This window comes from Protopterus annectens, chromosome 1.part2, assembly GCF_019279795.1.
Source record: "Protopterus annectens isolate FY-2018-M chromosome 1.part2, PAN1.0, whole genome shotgun sequence".
Taxonomy (NCBI): domain Eukaryota; kingdom Metazoa; phylum Chordata; order Ceratodontiformes; family Protopteridae; genus Protopterus; species Protopterus annectens.
Genome location: NC_056727.1, coordinates 566,676,137 through 566,695,925, shown reverse-complemented (window position 1 = coordinate 566,695,925; position 19,789 = coordinate 566,676,137). Strand labels below are relative to the sequence as shown.

The window sequence follows — 19,789 nt, the reverse complement described above, 5'->3', positions numbered from 1 at the left end:
TCTAGGGCTGGTTTTGCCACAGCTATTTTGCAAGGCTTGTTGTCCGCTCCTGTTTCCTTATGATTTGCCAGCCTCCCTTACCTCTCCTTTGGGATTCTATCCAATAGTTAGGACTGCAGCAATGTGGAATGAAGAACATAGTACAGTTTTGTACCTACCATAAATGTAGATGTTCGAGGATCCACATTGCTGCAGTCCAATTTACCCTCCCTCCTTCCCCTCTGTGTTTAGGGGTGGTTGTGTAGGTGAGGTTATATTCTGGTACTTTTGTATATATTGTACATATTTTTGATGCAGGTATGTTTGGAGTTTTTTGGTATTGGCCTTGTCTTTTTAGGGTCTTCTGACATCTGGGGCAAGAAAAGACTGAGGATATGACGCCGGTCATGCGCATTAGTACCCTGACGCACTGACGCCAGTCTACGCGCCTGACCGACGTCAGCCATATACTTTGGTATTCGGGCCGACTGGACAGCGGACTACCCAATAGTTAGGACTGCAGCAATGTGGATCCTCGAACATCTACATTTATGGTAGGTACAAAACTGTACTTTTTGTTCCGTATTTAAACCACAAACTATTCATCAGTATATATTCACTTCTAAATATTTTGGTACTCTGTTCAATTATCCAGATGTCTTCAGTAAGCCACCCGACTACTGACATTCCGAAAAAACGCAACGATGAAGACAGAGACAGGCCACCTAGGACCAAAGCTACTGACGATGCTTCTCCTAAGCTAGTCGCCAGTTTGCTGGTACTCAGTGAGGTGCTTTCACAGTCCCTGATACCTGCTACTTCAGATTCGCAGGCCTCTACTGAGACCCATTTAGGGTCCGGTATGCCGCGAGATGCTTCTACTGTGCTACCTGCAGATGTCTCTACCTTGGATGAGTCCGGTGCCGCAGTGCAGGCACCAGCTGCATATTAAAGTAACACCATCTTCTTCAAGGCCTAAAACTGGAACCATGCCTAGGAAACCAATGTCCAGACCACATGATCAGGCCTCTATGCCTAAAAAACAAATAAGAATGGCTGAAGACCTTATTACTTTAATCAGGGGAAGCCACCCTTCCCCCTCTAAGAGACCTAGGACTGAATTTACTTATGATGCTTCTGACCAGGATTCTGAAATTTGTCTCCTATGATGACCAGAATTTACCCTTATCTACCTATGAGGATTCTGATGCAGAGGACTCTATTCCCTCGGCTTCTCCCCCAGAGGATTTTTCTTTTGGTGAAACCTTGCATACTCTTAGGGAGCATTTTCACTGGGGGAAAGCCAGGATTACTCTGATTCTAAAAAGAGTCTTAGGGGGTTCTTACTCCTGCCCCAACACAGGCCTTTAGCTATCCCTCCTGTACTGGACATTGTTGACTATGCCTTTTCGGAATCTAGCTTGACCCCTAACTCTTTACCTCCTGTTCCCAGAAAACCTGATAGATATTACAGGGATGTTCTTCGTCTTCCCTTGCTGCAGTCCTGACTATTGGGTATAGTCCGCGTCTCAGTCGGCCCGAATACCAGAGTATAAGGCTGACGTCGGTCATGGCGCCTTAGACTGACGTCAGTACGTCAGGGTACTAATGCGCATGACCGACGTCATTTCCTCAGTCTTTTTTGCCGCATGGTCCGATGCAGAAGCAATTTTGCGAGTGCAGGTTGGCGTTCTGAGATTTTCCGAAACCGGAGTTTCAGACCGAGTACAGAGTTGGCTAAGTAACCCGTTGGGAACATTTTGGTTTTTCTTGCCTCAGTATATTACCGGATGTCAGAAAAAGTGAATAACTGTATTTCTTGTGGGAAGCAGATACCGCATAGGGATTATCATACATTGTGTATACCTTGTTTAGGGCCTGAGCACGGCGTTGTTGGCCGCTCTTGTGCTAGATTTAATAAGCGCACTATTAAGAGGAGGCTTGATTGTGCTAGGTTAGTGTTTGGGAAGCGTTGCAATTATATGCCGCCGGATGCTCCGGCCTGCTTCATCTAAGAAGCGCAAGGACAAAACAGTGAAGTCTAGGGGTGAGGAACCGCAGTCCCGGACGTCGGTCCTTTAGAAGGCTCAGGAGCCAGAGGTTTTGCCAGGAGTCTCTATGGAGTCTCAGGCAGATACTTTACTGTTACAGGATGTGCCCTCTCAGGAAGTAGGCCAGGCTGAGGGGCTTCTCAGGTAACTGTTCTTCCCTCTCTTCCCAAGGTAGTTAGGGCCTCTCCTTCTGTTTCCAGAGCTTCTTTTAGAGGAAGGCCAAGTTCAGCTTCTGTAGGGGCTTCTCCTAGCATTTCGGCTCTGTGCCTAAGAAACATATGCTTAAAATGGCTGAAGATTTGATTACTCTGATTAGAGGTTCTATGCCCCACCTGATAAGAGGCCTAGGGTGGAACAGGAGTTTGATAGTTTTGAACAGTGTTCACAGGCGTCAGAGTCTTCTGTGGAAGACTTGCAAGAGTTTCCTGCTTATTCTGATTCTGATGTGGATGATTCCACTCCTTCAGCTTCCCTCCTGAGGATTTCTCATTTTCAGAGACTCTTCACTCCATGAGGGAGCACTTTAAATGGGAAGGCCAAGATTACTCTGACTCCAGAAAAAGGCTTAGGGAATTCTTGTTTTGCCTCAGCATAGGCCCTTAGCTATTCCTCCTGTGTTGAATGTGGTGGAGGATGTTTTGCAGAGGCTTCTCTGAACCCTGATTCCTTGCCTCCTGCTCCTGTTAAGCCTGATAGATATTATAGGGTGCCCAAGCTCATAAGTATTTGTTTAAGAGTCCCAGGGCAGACCCAGAAACTGTTTCTCAGGGGCCTAAAGGTGTTAAAGCTTCTGTTGTTAAAAATCCTGTACCCTCTGATAAAGAGGCAAGGGCTTTGGATAGGTGGGGTAAGAAAGTATATACTTCTTCCACTCTAGCCATGAGGGCGTTGAATTGTCAATTTCATATGCTGAAATATCAGAATTATCTCCTTTCACAATTGAAATCTAAGGTGGATGCTTTGGCGGAAGGTATTGAGTGTAAAGAATTGCTGGATTTGGTTCATGTGTCTGAACAAGTGGGTAAGCATTCTTTGCAGTGTGGTTTTGATGCTGTTCAGGCCTCCTCGAGGGTGGCTGCTACTAGTTCTGTTCTTCGCAGACATGCATGGTTGAAGGATCAGAATTTAGCTGAGCATGTTAAGACCAGGATTTTGGATGCTCCTTTACAGTCTGATGTGTTGTTTGGACCGCCTGTGGAAGCAGTTTTAAAGAAAATGGAGGACAAAGCTAAGTCTATGCAGACTGTTAAAGATTTTTGCAGGTGCAACCTCCAAGTTTAGTAGAAATTGGCCTGCTAAGGGGTGGACATATTCTGCTTATGGTTCCCAGTCTAGGGGTAGATCTAGGACGTGGTAGGGGCAGGGCTCAAGGTTCTTTAGGCCTAGATCAGACAGCTCACCTGCTCAGACTTCTGGTGAGGGCAGGGGTCAGTCCTTCGTAAGCAGACCCAATGACCTGCCTTTTCAGCTGCCAGTGGACTCGCCTGGCAGCTCCTTTGGGAGGAAGATTGTCTCTTTTCAAAGAAAATTGGGATTTAATCACTCAAGACAGATGGGTGCTGGATATCATTCATCACGGGTACAGATTTTATTTCCATACAATGCCCCTTTCAAAGGCATGCCAGATGTTCCTCCTCCACAAAGAAAAGAGGCTCTCAAGCAAGTTTCTCAGTTACTCCAGATAGGGGCTATTCAGCCAGTCCCTGTGTCAGAAAGGGGCTTCGGATTTTATTCTCGCCTGTTCCTAGTACCAAAGAAGGGGAACACGTGGAGACCAATTTTGGATTTATCTATCCTCAACACTTATCTGGACATTCCCAAGTTCAAGATGTTGACGTTACAGCAACTGTTACCTCTGCTGGGCAAGGATCACTGGATGGTAACTTTGGATCTCAAGGAAGCTTACCTTCATGTGCCCATAAGGCTAAGTTGCAGAAAGTATCTGCGGTTTCAACTGGAGATTTTCATTATCAGTTCTCTGCATTGCCCTTTGGCTTATCTACTGCGCCCAGAGTATTCACAAAGGTTCTGGCTCCAGTGATAGCTTACTTCAGGCTTCAAGGCATTCAAATTTATCCTTACTTGGACGACTGCCTGATTCTGGCTCAAGAAAAGAACACCTTCTACAGCATCTGGAATATGTCATAGCAGTGCTAAGATGCCTAGGTATTCTGTGAACGAAATAAAGTCCAGTCTAGTACCCTCTCAAGACATGTGCTTTCTGGGTGTGAGACTGAATACAGCAGCCCAGATGGCCTTTTAACCCCGGACAAACAAAAGAGTCTGTCACTTTACTTCCATCAACTATCTCATCAGTCCGTGCTGACTGCAAGGACAGTCCTTCAAGCATTAGGGTTCATGGCATCTTGTATTCTGGTGCTTCCCAATGCCAAACTGCATATGAGGAAGCTGCAATGGTATCTCAAAATGTATGGACACAGCACTGCCAAGATTTGGACACTGTCATTCAAATAATACCTTGCCTTCAAAAGGAATTCTTGTGGTGGGCTCAGGAATGTCACCTAAACAAGGGACTCTCTGTGACCCGGCCAGAGGCGAGTCAGATTTTAACGACAGATGCCTCGGACACTGCTTGGGAGCTCATCTAAATGGAAAGTGGATACAAGACAAGTGGCCTGCCAGACTACAGCATCTACATATCAACATGAAGGAGATGTTAGCAGTCCAGTTTGCATTGATGGCGTTCAAGGAGTTACTTCTTCCAGGGCAGGTGTTGATTCTGACAGACAACACAACTGTCATGTGGTACATCAACAAGCAAGGGGAACACATTCTTATCCTCTATGCAGGCAAGCAATGATTTTATGGGAGACTGCGTTAAGCCTGCAACTGACTCTTCAGGCAAGGTTTCTGCCAGGAGCACAGAACTCCTAGCAGATGTATTAAGCAGACAAATCATGGATCCCCACGAGTGGAAACTGGATCTTCATGTATTTCAGAAATTGACAGTGTCATGGGAACTCCAGACATAGATCTGTTCGCTTCTCCACTAAACCACCAGCTGCCAAAGTATTGCACAAAGGGGTTTCATCACACAGCTTGGAAAGTGGATGCTCTGTCTTTCAGTTGGAAAACCTTCATGTCTATGCTTTTCCACCTCTACCTCTTCTTCCAAAGGTATTACTAAAGGTCAGACAGGACAGGCCAAGGATGATTTTGATAGCTCCAGATTGGCCTCGCAACACTGGTACCCACTTCTAAGGAGTCTTGTAAAGGAACCTCCATGGCCTTTACCTCTGATTCCTCATCTGTTATCTCAGAAGGACGGTCATCTGCTCAATGTCAAGCTCCAATCTCTCCATCTCACAGCTTGGCATATTCTGTGTTGAAACATGGAAGGTCTCAGCTTCCTCAACAAGTTTTAAATGTGATTATGGAAGCTAGAAGGCCTAGTACTAGGAGAGTGTCGCAGAAAAATGGAAGAGATTTTTATTTTGGTGTACAGCAAAGAATTTGGAGATTTCAGAGCCTAATTTGAGTGTGGCTCTTCAATATCTTACTGAGTTATTGGACAAAGGTTTGTCTTTCTCTTCCATAAAGATTCATGCTGCAGCAATTTCAGCTCACTATGATTGTGACCCACCTTTGTTTTCGCATCCTTTGTTCAAGCAGTTTCTTAGAGGGCAAAGAATATAAGACCCCCACGTAGAGCACCTACTCCTGCTTGGGATCTCAATTTTGTGTTGGAAAAACTTACTCTACAACCTTTTGAGCCGCCAGGTACTGCTGAATTGAAATATTTGTCATGGAAGTCAGCTTTTCTGTAGGCATTTACTTCTGCAAGAAGGGTGTCTGAATTGCAGGCCCTTAAGGCAGTAGAGCCCTTTTGATTTTCCATAAGGACAGGGTATCATTACATTACTAATCCTTCCTTTATGCCTAAGGTGGTTTCTAGTGTGGCTTTAAACCAAACTATTCATTTGCCTACGTTTTTGCAGATCCTCAAAATAAAGGGGAAAAGATTTTGCACACTTTAGATGTACACAGGCAATGTTATTATTTGAGCAGGACTAAAGATTTTAGGCAGTCTCAGCAGTTACTTGTTTCTTTTGCTTTAAGTTCACAGGGCAAACCTGTGTCAAAACAAACTATTTCTAGGTGGATTGGCTTTTGCATTGCATTTTGTTATTCCCATCATGGCAAAGAGGTTCCAGCTGGGATTAGGCCTCATTCCACTAGGGCTACTGCCACTTCAACAGCATTTCTAAGGGGTGGCAACTAAGGATATTCTGGAAGCAGCTACTTGGAGTTCAGTGCATACTTTCTCTAGGCATTATCACCTGCCTATATACTCTAAGTCTAGAGCTGGTTTTGCCACAGCTGTTTTACAAGGCATGTTGTCAGCTCCTGCTACTTTATAATTTGCCAGCCTCCTTACCTCTGCTTTGGGATTCTACCCAATAGTCAGGACTGCAGCAAGGGAAGACGAAGAACATAGTACAGTTTTGTACCTACCATAAATGTAGATGTTCGAGGATTCCCTTGCTGCAGTCCAATTTACCCTCCTTCCCTCTGTGTTTCAGGGTGGTTGTGTAGGTGCTTTTACATGCTTATATTTTTTGTATATATTTTACTGTATATATTGTACATGTTTATTGGTGCAGGTTGATTTTGGGACTTGTCTTTTTGGGTCTTCTGACATCTGGGGCAAGAAAAGACTGAGGAAATGACGTCGGTCATGCGCATTAGTACCCTGGCGTACTGACGTCAGTTTAAGGCCATGACCGACGTCAACTACTCTGGTATTCGGGCCGACTGAGACGCGGACTATACCCAATAGTCAGGACTGCAGCAAGGGAATCCTCGAACATCTACATTTATGGTAGGTACAAAACTGTACTTTCCTGATTCTCACAAGTTCCTTTTTAAAAATCCTACTGCGGATCCTGAAACCATTTCACAGGGACCCAAGGGCATTAAGGCTGCTACTGCCAAAAATCTTACCCCCTCTGATAGAAATTCCAGGGCCCTGGATAGATGGAATATGAAGGTATACACCTCTGCAACCTTGGCCATCAGGGCCTTAAATTGCCAGTTTCATATGTCAAAGTATCAGTAGCATATTATTGGATTGCTTAAACAGAAAATGATTCCTGATTGTGCTGAAAATAAGGATTTACAGGATTTAATGTATTCTGCTAAACTGGTTGGAAAACATACTTTGCAATGTGGTTTTGATTCACTAGAGACATCTTGCAGGGCTGCTTTCACTGGGTCTGTACCTAGAAGGCATGTTTGGCTTAAGGAGCAATCTTTGCCAGATCATGTTAAAACTAAATTGCTGGATGCTCCCTTAAATCAGGACTGCCTGTTTGGCAACAAAGCAGAAGAAGTTCTTAAAAAGATGGAGGAAATAGCAAAATCTATGCAAACTGTTGAATATTAAGTGCAGCCTCCAAAATTTAGTAGGCATTGGCCCTCAAAAAATTGGTCCTTTCCTGCCTCTTCCAGGCATTCTCAGTTCAAACCCAGAACCAGCAAAACACCCAGGCTTCAGTCCCAGGGTACACACAGGACTAAGCAATGGGGGGGTTCCCACTTCCAAATCAGGGAGTAGTAAGGCTCTCCCTATGGTAAGCTGTCTCAATGATTTACTTCCAAGCACTTCTCAACTGACTGCTCCTTTAGGGGGAAATATTGCTCTACAAGCAAAAAACTGGGAACTCATTACCCAGGACAAATGGGGTTTAAACGGTTTCCCAAGGATACAGATTTCACTTCCACACATTACCAACCCCAAACGGTTGGCCAGATCTACCCCCAAATCAGTGGGCAGAGGCTCAAAAGCAAGTACGGTCTCTCTTAAGATTAAAAGCTATTCAGACTGTACTAGAAGAGGAAAAGGGACAAGGTTTCTACTCAAGACTTTTCCTGGTACCCAGAAAAGACAACTCATGGCGTCTTATCCTGGACCTTTTGTATCCTAAACACCTTTTTGGTGATTCAAAAATTCGAGATGCTAACTCTTCACCAGTTGCTTCCCATGATAGGCAAAGATGCCTGGATGGCTACACTGGATTTAAAGGAAGCCTGCCTGCACATCCCAATCAGGGAATCTTGCAGAAAATACCTACGCTTCAAAGCAGGCTGCATGAACGATCTGTTCTCTGCACTGTCCTTTGGCTTATCTACTGCACCCAGGGTATTCACACAAAGTGCCTAGCTCCAGTCATTGCATTTTGCAGGCAAAGAAATATCCAAATTTACCTATACCTGGTCGATTGTCTAATTCAGGCAGAAAGCCAGGACATACTTCTGAATCTGGCACTTGTACAAAGGTTCTTAACTTCTCTGGGGTACACCATAAAAGAAAAGAAATCACATCTGGTACCCTGTCAACAAATTATATTCCTGGGAGCAAGCTTGAACACAACTTCCCAGAAGGCTTTCCTCACACCAGAGAAACATTCATTTGACAACTTACTTCAAACTAGTGGCCACAAACTCTGCTATCTGCAAGGCAAATACTGCAAGCCTTGGGGTTCATGGCCTCATGTATTCTACTAATTCCATATGCAAGACTGCATATGAGGAAACTACAGTGGTATCTAAAAAGCCTATGGTGTCAACATTCTCAGGACCTAGAAGCAGTGATTCCTATCATACCTTTCCTACAGTTAGAATTCCTTTGGTAGGCAGAGGCCTGCCAACAAAACAAGGGACTACCATTCACTCTACCCCTGCCACCCAAACTCTAACAGATGCATCAGACTGTGCATGGGGGGCTCACCTGGCATGGAAGTGCATTCTGGGCAAATGGAACCCAAGTCAAATGCACCTGCATACCAATCAAAAATAAATGTTAGCTGTACAGAATGCTCTGACAGCCTTCAAGGACCACATTCTTTCAGGACAATTAATGGTAAAGATGGACAACACCACGGTTATGTGGTACATAAACAAGCAGGCGGTACCCATTCTTATCCCTTCTGCAGACTAGCCATGGCTCTGTGGAACACAGCCTTGAGCTACCAAGTGCATCTACAGGCTCAGTTCCTACCAGGAAAACTAAATACACTTGCAGACTAACTAAGCAGAAATCTCTTGGACCCACACGAGTGGAAACTGGAACCAAAGACTTTCAACATGTTGATTAACAAATGGGGTGCCCATATGTAGATTTGTTTCCCTCCGACAGAACTACCAATTGGACAAATTCTGCAGAAGAACTCCCCACAAAGAAAAACTTGGAAAGTGGATGCTCTGTCCTTCAGCTTGGAAAATCTATCAGTTTATGCCTTTCCTCCTCTGCCTCTCATCTCCAAAGTACTACTAAAGATCAAACAGGACAAACCAAGGATGATGCTGATTGCACCAGACTGGCCATGCCAACACTGGTACCCCCTCTTGCACAGTGTCACAGCTAGCCCCATGGCACCTGCCTCAGACCCCTACCCTGCTGTCACAGCAAGAGACAGATTCTGCACCCCCCAGCTTCAAACCCTGAACCTGGCAGCCTGGCTAATTACCTAATCTCGGAAACAGTTCACTGCAAATATTCAATAAAACAACCAAATAATCACCAAGACCAAGGTCATTAAAAACACATGGTCAGAACCAGCCTATAATAATATACTTAAAAACAATTACATCATTACTTAAATAGAATATACATTTTTATTTAAGTAATGATGTAATTGTTAATGACCCTCTATATAAAGAACATTTAGATGTGATTGTATGTGCTGATGAAGGGATGTGTGCCCGAAAGCTTCATTAAAACTACGTTCTTGGTGATTATTTGGTTGTTTTATTGAATAATTACCTAATCTCTCCATTACCATCCCTCTGTAAACAAGTGTTGGATGTCATTTTGGAAGCAAGGAGGCCTAGTACTAAATAATCTTATGCTGAAAAATGGGAAAGAATCTGTGCCTGGAACCAGACTCTAGGGATGGCCACAGCAGCACCCAATTTACCTCAGATTCTTCAGTACTTAACTGAGATGCTTCACAAGGTCCTTTCCTTTTCCTCCATCAAAGTTCATGCCTCAGCCATTTCAGCTCATTGCAACACAGAACCACCACTTTTTTCTCACCCACTGCTCAAACAGTTCCTCAGAGGGGCCAGAAACTTAAGACCACCCAGGAGAGCCCCAACTCCAGCCTGGGACCTTAACTTTGTATTGGAAAAACTCCCTCTTCCTCATTTTGAGCCAGCTACAACTGCAGAGTTAAAATTAATTTCTTGGAAAACAGCTTTCCTTTTAGCCATCACTTCAGCAAGAAGGGTATCCGAATTACAGGCTCTTATGGCAGTGGACCTTTCATCATCTTTCATGCAGACAGGGTGTCCCTCAGGATCAATCCCTCTTTCATGCCCAAGGTGGTATCCAGTGTGGCTCAGTCCATTCATTTGCCAACCTTCTTTTCTAATCCACAGAACAAAGTGGAATGGATACTGCACTCCTTAGATGTGCACAGACAACTTAGATTTTACTTGGACAGGACTAAACATCAAAGGAAATCTAAACTGCTGGTGGTATTTGCTGCAGGGGCAGAGCGGAAGGCTATTTCAAAGCAAACCATTTCTAAATGGATAGGCCATTGCATTAATTTCTGCTATAAGCACCATGGCAAACCTATCCCTCAGGGGAATAGACCCCATTCAGCCAGGGCTGCATCTACCTCTACAGTCTCTACAGCCTTTCTCAGAGGTGTCCCTACCAGAGATATCCTAGAAGCTGCTACCTGGAGTTCTGTACATACTTTCACCAAGCATTATCATTTGCTAATTTTCTCTAAATCCAGAGCTGGCTTTGCCACTGCAGTCTTGCAGGGCCTTATAACTTGTCCTAATGCTATCTAAATTCCTCCTCCCATCCTTAGCTTTGGGAATCTACCCAAATGTGATGACTGCAACAGTGAAACACGAAGAACATAGTACAGTTGTATACACTTACCATAAATGTAGATGTTTGAGTGTATTCACTGTTACAGTCCTGGTTACCCTTCACTGTTAGTCCTGGTTACCCTCCCTCCAGCCCCCTGACTTCTTTTGGCTATACCTCTATTCTCCTTTACTATACTTAAAAGCTTTTTGGTGTATTCGCTTTTTTGTTGTAGGTATAACATTTTGTGTGTGTGTGTGTGTGTGTGTATATATATATATATATATATATATATATATATATATATATATATATATATATATATAAATAATATATTTGCTTCCCATTAAGGGGAGCACCTGACATCTGGGGCAAGAAAAACTGATGTAATGGCATCGGCTGCATGCTTTATACCCCTGACAACCTAACATCATGGAAGATGAGTCAGCAAACGTGAATACACTCGAACATCTACATTTATGGTAAGTGTACACAACTGTACTTTACACGCAGTCAGGCATGGAGACGAGCATGTGGGTCTGGTAGCCTGGGGGAGACCCAGTCAGACAGCATACTTGCAGCCAGGACTGGTGAGGTGGTTACTTCAGGGAAGGAGCTACTCTGTAGCAATGAGACTGGAGGTGAGCCACAGCTACTTGTGGGCACTGATGGTCCCTTGGACAGAGTGACTGCAAGGGTGGAGGTGAGTAATAGTAACCAGGCTGCCAAGCACCACTGTCAGAGGATGCCAGAGTTCCTGTGGAAGGGGAGCTGGGAAGGGTTACAAAGAGAGTTGAGACAGGCTCAGCTTTCAGATCCTGCGTTACAAGGCCTGAGAGAGGTAGCTAGTGAGGTTCCTGATTCTCAAGGGAAGGGGGATTCTGTATACTGGGGCAAAGGGTTACTGTATAGAGTGGACCCTTGCAGGAGGGCGAGAAGGTGAGAGGATACAGCAGTTGGTATGGGCATAAAGCATACAGAGGCATATTCTGCAGAACTTTTATTGGCCTGGAATTTCCAGAGATGTAACAGGGTACTGAAGACCTGTGAGCAGTGCCAAAAGGTAGGTAAGGCAGGAGACAAGGTGAGAGAGCTCCTTTGATCCTTTTGCCTGTGATTGAGGAGCCATTTTAGAGGGTAGCTGTGGATATTGTGGGGCCTCTGAGTACGCAAAGTTCCACAGGGAAAAAGTATATCCTAGTGGTAGTAGATCATGCTACAAGATAACCTGAGGCAGTGGCTTTGTCCTCCACTGAGGCTGAAAAGGTGACATTCTTTTAGAGATTTTCAGCAGGGTAGGTTTCCCAAAAGAAATACTGACCAACAGAGCTACCAATTTAATGTCAGACCAGCTGGCTTGTGTGTGGAAGTACTGTGGGGTTGAAGCACCTAAAGACTACCCCCCTACCATCCCCAGACTAATGGTCTTGTTGAGAGGTTAAACTCTACACTCAAGTCCATGCTATGGGCATTTGCAGACCAGTTTAAGGAGTGTGACAAATATTTGCCCCATCTTTTTGCTTACAGAGAGGTTCCCCAGGAATCCATGGGTTTTTTACCCTTTGACTTTACTGTATGGCCATAGGGTGAGAGGACCTCTAGATTTAATTTGTGATGAGTGGGAAGGTGAGCGTCAATCTCACAAAGAGTCTGATGTTCTTCGTGTTTCACTGTTGCAGTCATCACATTTGGGTTATCCCTGCCAGGGTAGCCCTTGGCCGGCCTGAATACCAGAGGCTTAGTATTTTTGCGTCTGTTGCTGTTGCTTCAGGGCTGTCATCAGTAGTATAAAGTAAGGCAGATGACACCATTACATCAGTCTTTCTTGCTGTGGAGCCTGAGTGCCTGTTGGCCGCAACCTGAGTTTAGTCTTCCGAATTGAAGCTGAAGTCTTCTAAAGCTAAGTACCTTGTTGGGGATCCTTTTTTCTTGCACTAACCGATGTCAGAAAAGTTAACAATTTTCTCTCCTGTGGAAAGCAAGTACCACACGGAGACTTTCATTGTTACTGTTTCACTTGCTTAGGCCCAGACAATGATGTCCCCCACTGTCGCTTCTCTGCTTTGTTCAATGCCAGAACTATACATCATTGGGCCCTTATTGTAGCTAGATATTTTTGCTTACAGGCTTTGGTAAGCCATCAGACAGCAGATCTTCCAAAAAAACTTAAAGATAAAGACAGAGACAGACTGCACAGGTTCAAACCTATCAACAGCGCTCCCGTTAAGCTAGTCATCAGTTTTTCCAGTCCTCCGTGAGCACTTTTGCAGCCCAATTCCTGCTTCTGTGGATTCTCAGGCTGCTACCAAGACCCTTTCATGGTCCGGTATGCCGCAAATCTCTTCTTCGACGAAGGATCCTGTGGTTGTCTCTACCTTGGATGGGTCCAGAGCTGAGCAGGCACCGGCTTCCGAGAAAGTCCTTCACTACCAATTTTTGACACACACTGACTTCTTTCACAACCACCTTTTTTTCGAAAACTACCGAGTTTCTTAGGCCCAGGTTATGAACCACATTCAAGAAAGACCCAATCTCGGGCACCTGCTTCTTGCCTCAGTCTCAAATGCTTAAAATGGCAGAAGACCTTATGCTGATCAGGGGAAGCCAAGCTACACCTTCCAAAAAAAAAAATCTGTCCCCTGTAGTTTTTTTATCAGAACAGGAGTCCGATGACTCTGATGAATCTGTGTATGAAGACATGAAACCCCTCTCTACTTATGAGGATTCTGATACAGAGCATTCCATTCCTTCTGCTTCTCCCCCAGAGGATTTTTCCTTTGGTGAAACCCTTCACACCTTAAGGGAGCATTTCCAATGGGAAAGTCAGGACTACCCTCAGTCAAAAAAGAGACTCTGGGAATTCTTGGATCTTCCACAGCACAGACCCCTGGCCCATCCCCCCAGTCTTGGATGTTGTGGAGGATGTTTTCCTGGAATCCAGCTTGACTCCTGACACCCACCCTCCTGCACCCAGAAAACCAGACAGATATTGCAGAGTCCCTGACTCACAAGTTTATTTTTAGAAATCCTACTGCTGACCCTGAGGTAATTTCTCAAGGGCCTAAAGGAATTAAAGCAACCTCTAAGAATCCCACCCCGTCAGATAGGGATCCCTGAGCACTAGACAGATGGGGTAAAAAAAGTATGCACTTCAGCTACTCTTGCTGTCAGAGCACTAAATTGTCAGTTCCATATGCTAAAATTTCAGCAACATACCTGGAACTACTCAAACAATGTCTTCCTTTCCTGGTAAGAGTTACAAGAGTTAATGCATTCTGCAAGTCAAGTAACTAAACACACCTTGCACTGTGGTTTTGATGCCCTAGAAGCTTCCTGCAAGGCAGCAGTCACCGGTTCTGGCCTTGGAAGGCATGCATGGATTAAGGAACAGCCATTGCCAGACCTTGTTAAATCTAAATTATTGGATGCCCCCTTGCACAAAGACAACTTATTTGGTACTAAGGCAGAAAAGGAATTAAAAAGGATGGAAGAAAAAGCAAAATCTGTGCAGGCAGTTAAGAATTTCCTACAGGTCCAGCCACCCAGGTTCAGCAGGCATTGTCCCTCCAAGCTCTGGTCCTTTCCTGCTCCCACCAGGTCAGTTCAGCCCAGACCCCAGGGAACCAGACCCAACAGACAACAGCCACAGGGAATGCAGAAATAATAATAATAATTGCTAGATTTTATATGTAAAAAAGTGTCTTATTGCTGTGGCTTCCTGGACAGATGCAGCTTTCAAAGAAATGTAAATTTGAGTTTGTTAGTCTGGGAACTGAAGGAGAAGTGATAAAAATGATACAATGTGAAATAACTCTGCAGTACTGGGTGTCATCAATTTAAGACTTTCTCAGAGAGAATGACTGAGCATTTTGGTTTTTGTCTGAAGCTAACAACTCACCAGCACTTTGTCTTGTAAAGTTATTTAGGACATAGAGAGTTAGTAATTTTAGCTAGATTAGTCTAGCTGTTTTCTGTATTTGTCGGACAATCCTACAGTGTTTTAAAGTTCCTGTGATTTCTGAACTCTTAATTAGCACTGTACTGAATTAATGAGATTTATCTTGTGCTTTTATTAAATGTGTTTAAACCTTTCAACTTTGGCTGTTTTTGTGTAGAGATAACTTAAGGTCTTAGAGAGTACTTGCATGTATTTGATGATAACTGTCTAAGCCACTCCAATAGTCTTGCTGCTCAGTAACACTTACTATTTGGATAACAGTAACATTACACACTGAGATTGGTCACCATTTGGGAAGGGCCTTATAGTAGCTGATATTAGTGGTTGGTGGCAGTCGGTATTACCTTGTAGTCTGGGGAGAAAGGGGACATAGCTGGAGAAACTGTGCCAGCCTTCCCCAGGCGCACTTGTGTGTTTGTATGTAAATCAAATCTTTGTCTGTGTGTCTGTCTGTGTCTGCTACTTGGGCAGGGACACGAAGCACTGGTTGGACAGAGAGGGTGTTGGAGGTTTTAGCTTGACCACTAGGCTAAGATCTGGATCCTATAGCTGTGCCAGTGGGGAGTCTTATTGGGGATCTGGAGAGAAAGGGAGAAACCAGCCCCAGACTGACTGTGACCTCTGTGTGCTCTTAAGGGAAATTGAACTTTACTGTGTATGTACTTGTTATCCTACCAATGTGTACACCCCTCACTGGTGCTAGTGGTGAGGTTTGAGGCTCCTTGATTACTGGGCCAGTGCACGGGTGTCACAGATATGTAGAGGCACCAGTAGGGTGCAACTGTGGAAACCCTGTAGACATCACTAAACTGTATTTAGTTAAATCTAAACTGCCATAAAATATTACATACCTGCAGTTTTTCCAGGTAGTGTTTTACTTCTGCAACATCCTGTGTTATCACATTTTGCCAGCTTCCATTTGTCTGCCAGAGACCGTTTGCCTTTCAAGTCCCTTTGCTCTGGCATAGATGGGTGGCTAATCCTGGTACTGAGTCTTGTGGAACCCAGCTGTTTGTTGTCCTTTTCTTACTGTCAACACCATTTGCTGGCACTGTTTTTACTTTATTTAGTTAATTTGTTTTCTATTCTGTTACATTAAAAGTTTCAAGTTGTCCAGCTTTAGTAAAATGTAAATAGGGCACAGTAACAGCCCTACCCTAGTCTGACAATGTGGACGTCCCCCATGACCTTCCTGCTGTGAGTCCATTCTCTCTTGGATTTTTCACTTTCTTGTCCTGTAGTTGTTGAACAGATATTTCCATTATGTTTGTCTCCATTTGGCTAACTTCTGCATTAAGAGTCTTCCATCTATGTCGCATGGCCCATAAAGTGAAGCTACATTCCTCCAGTCCAGGGGTAACCACTGCATCTTCACATTAACATGTTTGGAAGTGACTGATATTAAAAATCTGTAACACAGAGTCAGCTGTTAGGAGTATGCTCATTCTGAGCTGAATTGTTTGTCAGTTTGATAGGATTACCCTTTTGTCTTGCAGAACTGCAATATTCTGATTGTTGCAAATACACTCTGGTTGCAATAGAGAATTCTTTGATTATGTTTATGGTGCTACTGCATTTCAGCATCTGCACTCCAAATGGATCATCTGTACTGTTGCTTTTGTTTACAGTTTACTCGATGCATAACGCACGCATGGGCCTTTTCTTGAGAAAGCTTGAGATGGGCCCATTAACTTCATTGCATCACTCAAATTAAGTGGAGCTGTTTTCTTCACTTACTCTTTTATAAAGAACAGATGGTAAGGTGACATCAGATACATGGGGATACTGTCAACTACTAGTGTTTTCTAAAGTAACCTTCTGTAATTGTGACGCAAAAGGCTTTGCCAAAATCTTTACGACACCGTTAACTAAAGTATTACTGTATCTTTTTCAGCTACCGTTTGTGTGATCCATCTGAAAAAAACATCTACAAATCATCACCCTTATTTGGAGTATATTATGGAGTTGACAAGACTGGAGTAATGCGAGTGGGAGATCCAGTGTACAAACTTGTTTAGGATCGTGGCATTTTTGCCTAAAGATTCTGCATTGGAAACTTTTGAAGCCAATTAAAAGCAGTATTTATCTACAGTTATGATTATATTTTGTAACAGTGTTTATTTTCTTATCTAACTGGCATCACTTTAACCTACATTTTCAATATTATCGTGCTGAAGTGACAGTCCTCTTTTGGTATTGGTGACAATATGTTTCAGCAAATGCTCAAGCATGAGGAACATTTGAAAAACTATACTGAAGAAAAGCTGAATTGTTTAAGTATTGTACTGTTTATTGTTTTCTTTTGTAATTGAAAAGCTGTAATTTGGAAAGTCTGCAGCTAATATATAGCACTTAAAATATATTTCAACATTTTGACACAAAACGCATTTTTTTGTAGTTTTGAATACCAGTAGACACCAGCATTAGTACACTATTTCTGTAGTGGTTAGTATTGATGCCCAAGTTCAGCCATATGTAAATTGGTCTATGTACATGCAAGTTAAGATGAAAGAGTTCCAAGAATTAGGTAAAACATAAAATGTTACATAGTCAGACAGACACCAGACTTGCCTAGATGTTCTTCGTTTTCCATTGCTGCAGTCCTTACTATTGGGTATAGTCCGCGTCCAGTCGGCCCGAATACCAGAGTATAAGGCTGACGTCGGTCAGGGCGCATTAGACTGACGTCAGTATGTCAGGGTACTAATGCGCATGACCGACGTCATATCCTCAGTCTTTTTTGCCGCATGGTCCGATGCAGAAGCAGTTTTGCGAGTGCAGGTTGGCGTTCTGAAATATTTCCGAAACCGGAGTTTCAGACCGAAACAGAGTTGGCTAAGTACCCCGTTGGGGAACATTTTGTTTTCTTGCCTCAGTATTTTACCGGATGTCAGAAAAAGTGAATAACTGTATTTCTTGTGGGAAACAGATACCTCATAGGGATTACCATACCTTGTGTATACCCTGTTTAGGGCCTGAGCACGACGTTGTTGGTTGCCGCTCTTGTGCTAGGTTTAACAAACGCACTATTAAGAGGAGGTTAGACTGTGCCAGGTTAGTGTTTGGGAAGCGTTGCAATTATAAAATGCCGCCGGATGCTCCGGCCCGCTTCCCAAGAAGCGCAAGGACAAAACAGTGAAGCCTAGGGTTGATGAACCGCAGTCCCGGACGTCGGTTCTTTAGAAGGCTCAGTGGAGCCAGAGGTTTTGCCAGGAGTTTCCATGGAGTCTCAGGCAGAAACTTTACTGTTACAGGATGTGCCTTCTCAGGAGGTAGGCCAGGCTGAGGGGGCTTCTCAGGTAACTGTTCTTCCCTCTCTTCCCAAGGTAGTTAGAGCCTCTCCTTCTGTTGCCAAAACTTCTTTGAGAGGTAGGCCTAGTTCAGCTTCAGTGGGGCTTCTCCTAGCATTCCGGTTCTGTACCTAAGAAACATATGCTTAAAATGGCAGAAGATTTGATTACTATGATTAGAGGTTCTATGCCCCCGCCTGATAAGAGGCCTAGGGTGGAACCAGAGTTTGATAGTTTTGAACAGTGTTCAGAGGCTTCAGAGTCTTCTGCGGAAGACTTGCAGGAGTATCCTACTTATTCTGATTCTGATGTGGATGATTCCACTCCTACAGCTTCTCCTCCTGAGGATTTCTCATTTTCAGAGACTCTGCATTCCATGAGGGAGCACTTTAAATGGGAAGGCCAGGATTACTCTGATTCCAGGAAAAGGCTTAGGGAATTCTTGTTTTGCCCCAGCATAGGCCCTTAGCTATTCCTCCTGTGTTGAATGTGGTGGAAGATGTTTTTGCAGAGGCTTCCCTGAATCCTGACTCTTTGCCTCCTGCTCCTGTTAAGCCTGATAGGTATTATAGGGTGCCCGGCTCATAAGTATTTGTTTAAGAGTCCTAGGGCGGACCCAGAAACTATTTCTCAAGGGCCTAAAGGTGTTAAGGCTTCTGTGGTTAAAATCCTGTTCCCACTGATAAAGAGGCAAGGGCCTTGGATAGGTGGGGAAAGAAAGTGTATACTTCTTCCACTCTAGCCATGAGAGCGTTGAATTGTCAGTTTCACATGCTAAAATATCAGAATTATCTCCTTTCACAATTAAAATCTAAGGTGGATGCTTTGGCGGAAGGTATTGAGTGTAAAGAGTTGCTGGACTTGGTTCATGTGTCTGAGCAAGTGGGTAAGCATTCTTTGCAATGTGGTTTTGATGCTGTACAGGCCTCCTCGAGGGTGGCTGCTACTAGTTCTGTTCTTCGCAGGCATGCCTGGTTGAAGGATCAGAATTTAGCTGAGCATGTTAAGACAAGGATTTTGGATGCTCCTTTACAGTCTGATGTGTTGTTTGGATCGCCTGTGGAAGCAGTTTTAAAGAAAATGGAGGACAAAGCTAAGTCTATGCAAACTGTTAAAGATTTTTGCAGGTGCAGCCACCAAGTTTAGTAGAAATTGGCCTGCTAAGGGGTGGACATATCCTGCTTATGATTCCCAGTCTAGGGGTAGGTCTAGACGTGGTAGGGGCAGGGCTCAAGGTTCTTTTAGGCCTAGAACAGGGAGTTCACCTGCTCAGACTTCTGGTGAGGGCAGGGGTCAGTCCTTTCGTAAACAGACCCAATGACCTGTCCTTTCAGCTGCCAGTAGATTCTCGTCTGGCAGCTCCTTTGGGAGGAAGACTGTCTCTTTTCAAAGAAAATTGGGATTTAATTACTCAAGACAAATGGGTGTTGGATATCATTCACCACGGTTACAGATTTTATTTCCATACAATGCCCCCTTTCAAAGGCATGCCAGACATTCCTCTTCCACAAAGAAAGGAGGCTCACAAGCAAGTTTCTCAGTTACTCCAGATGGGGGCCATTCAGCCAGTCCCTGTATCAGAAAGGGGCCTAGGATTTTATTCTCGCCTGTTCCTAGTACCAAAGAAGGGGAACACGTGGAGACCAATTTTGGATTTATC

General features: G+C 44.0%; 1 protein-coding gene across 1 annotated transcript in view; it reads left to right on the top strand.

The window, feature by feature from the left end:
- LOC122790246 (mitochondrial amidoxime reducing component 2-like) overlaps positions 1-17,222 on the top strand; it is a 241,923-nt gene extending 224,701 nt beyond the window's left edge. The window contains exon 7 of the mRNA XM_044057781.1: positions 16,734-17,222. Within this exon, the coding sequence (XP_043913716.1) occupies positions 16,734-16,857 (124 nt within the window). The 3' untranslated portion in view covers positions 16,858-17,222. The remainder of the gene's footprint in view (positions 1-16,733) is intronic.
- Positions 17,223-19,789: the final 2,567 nt, after the last annotated feature.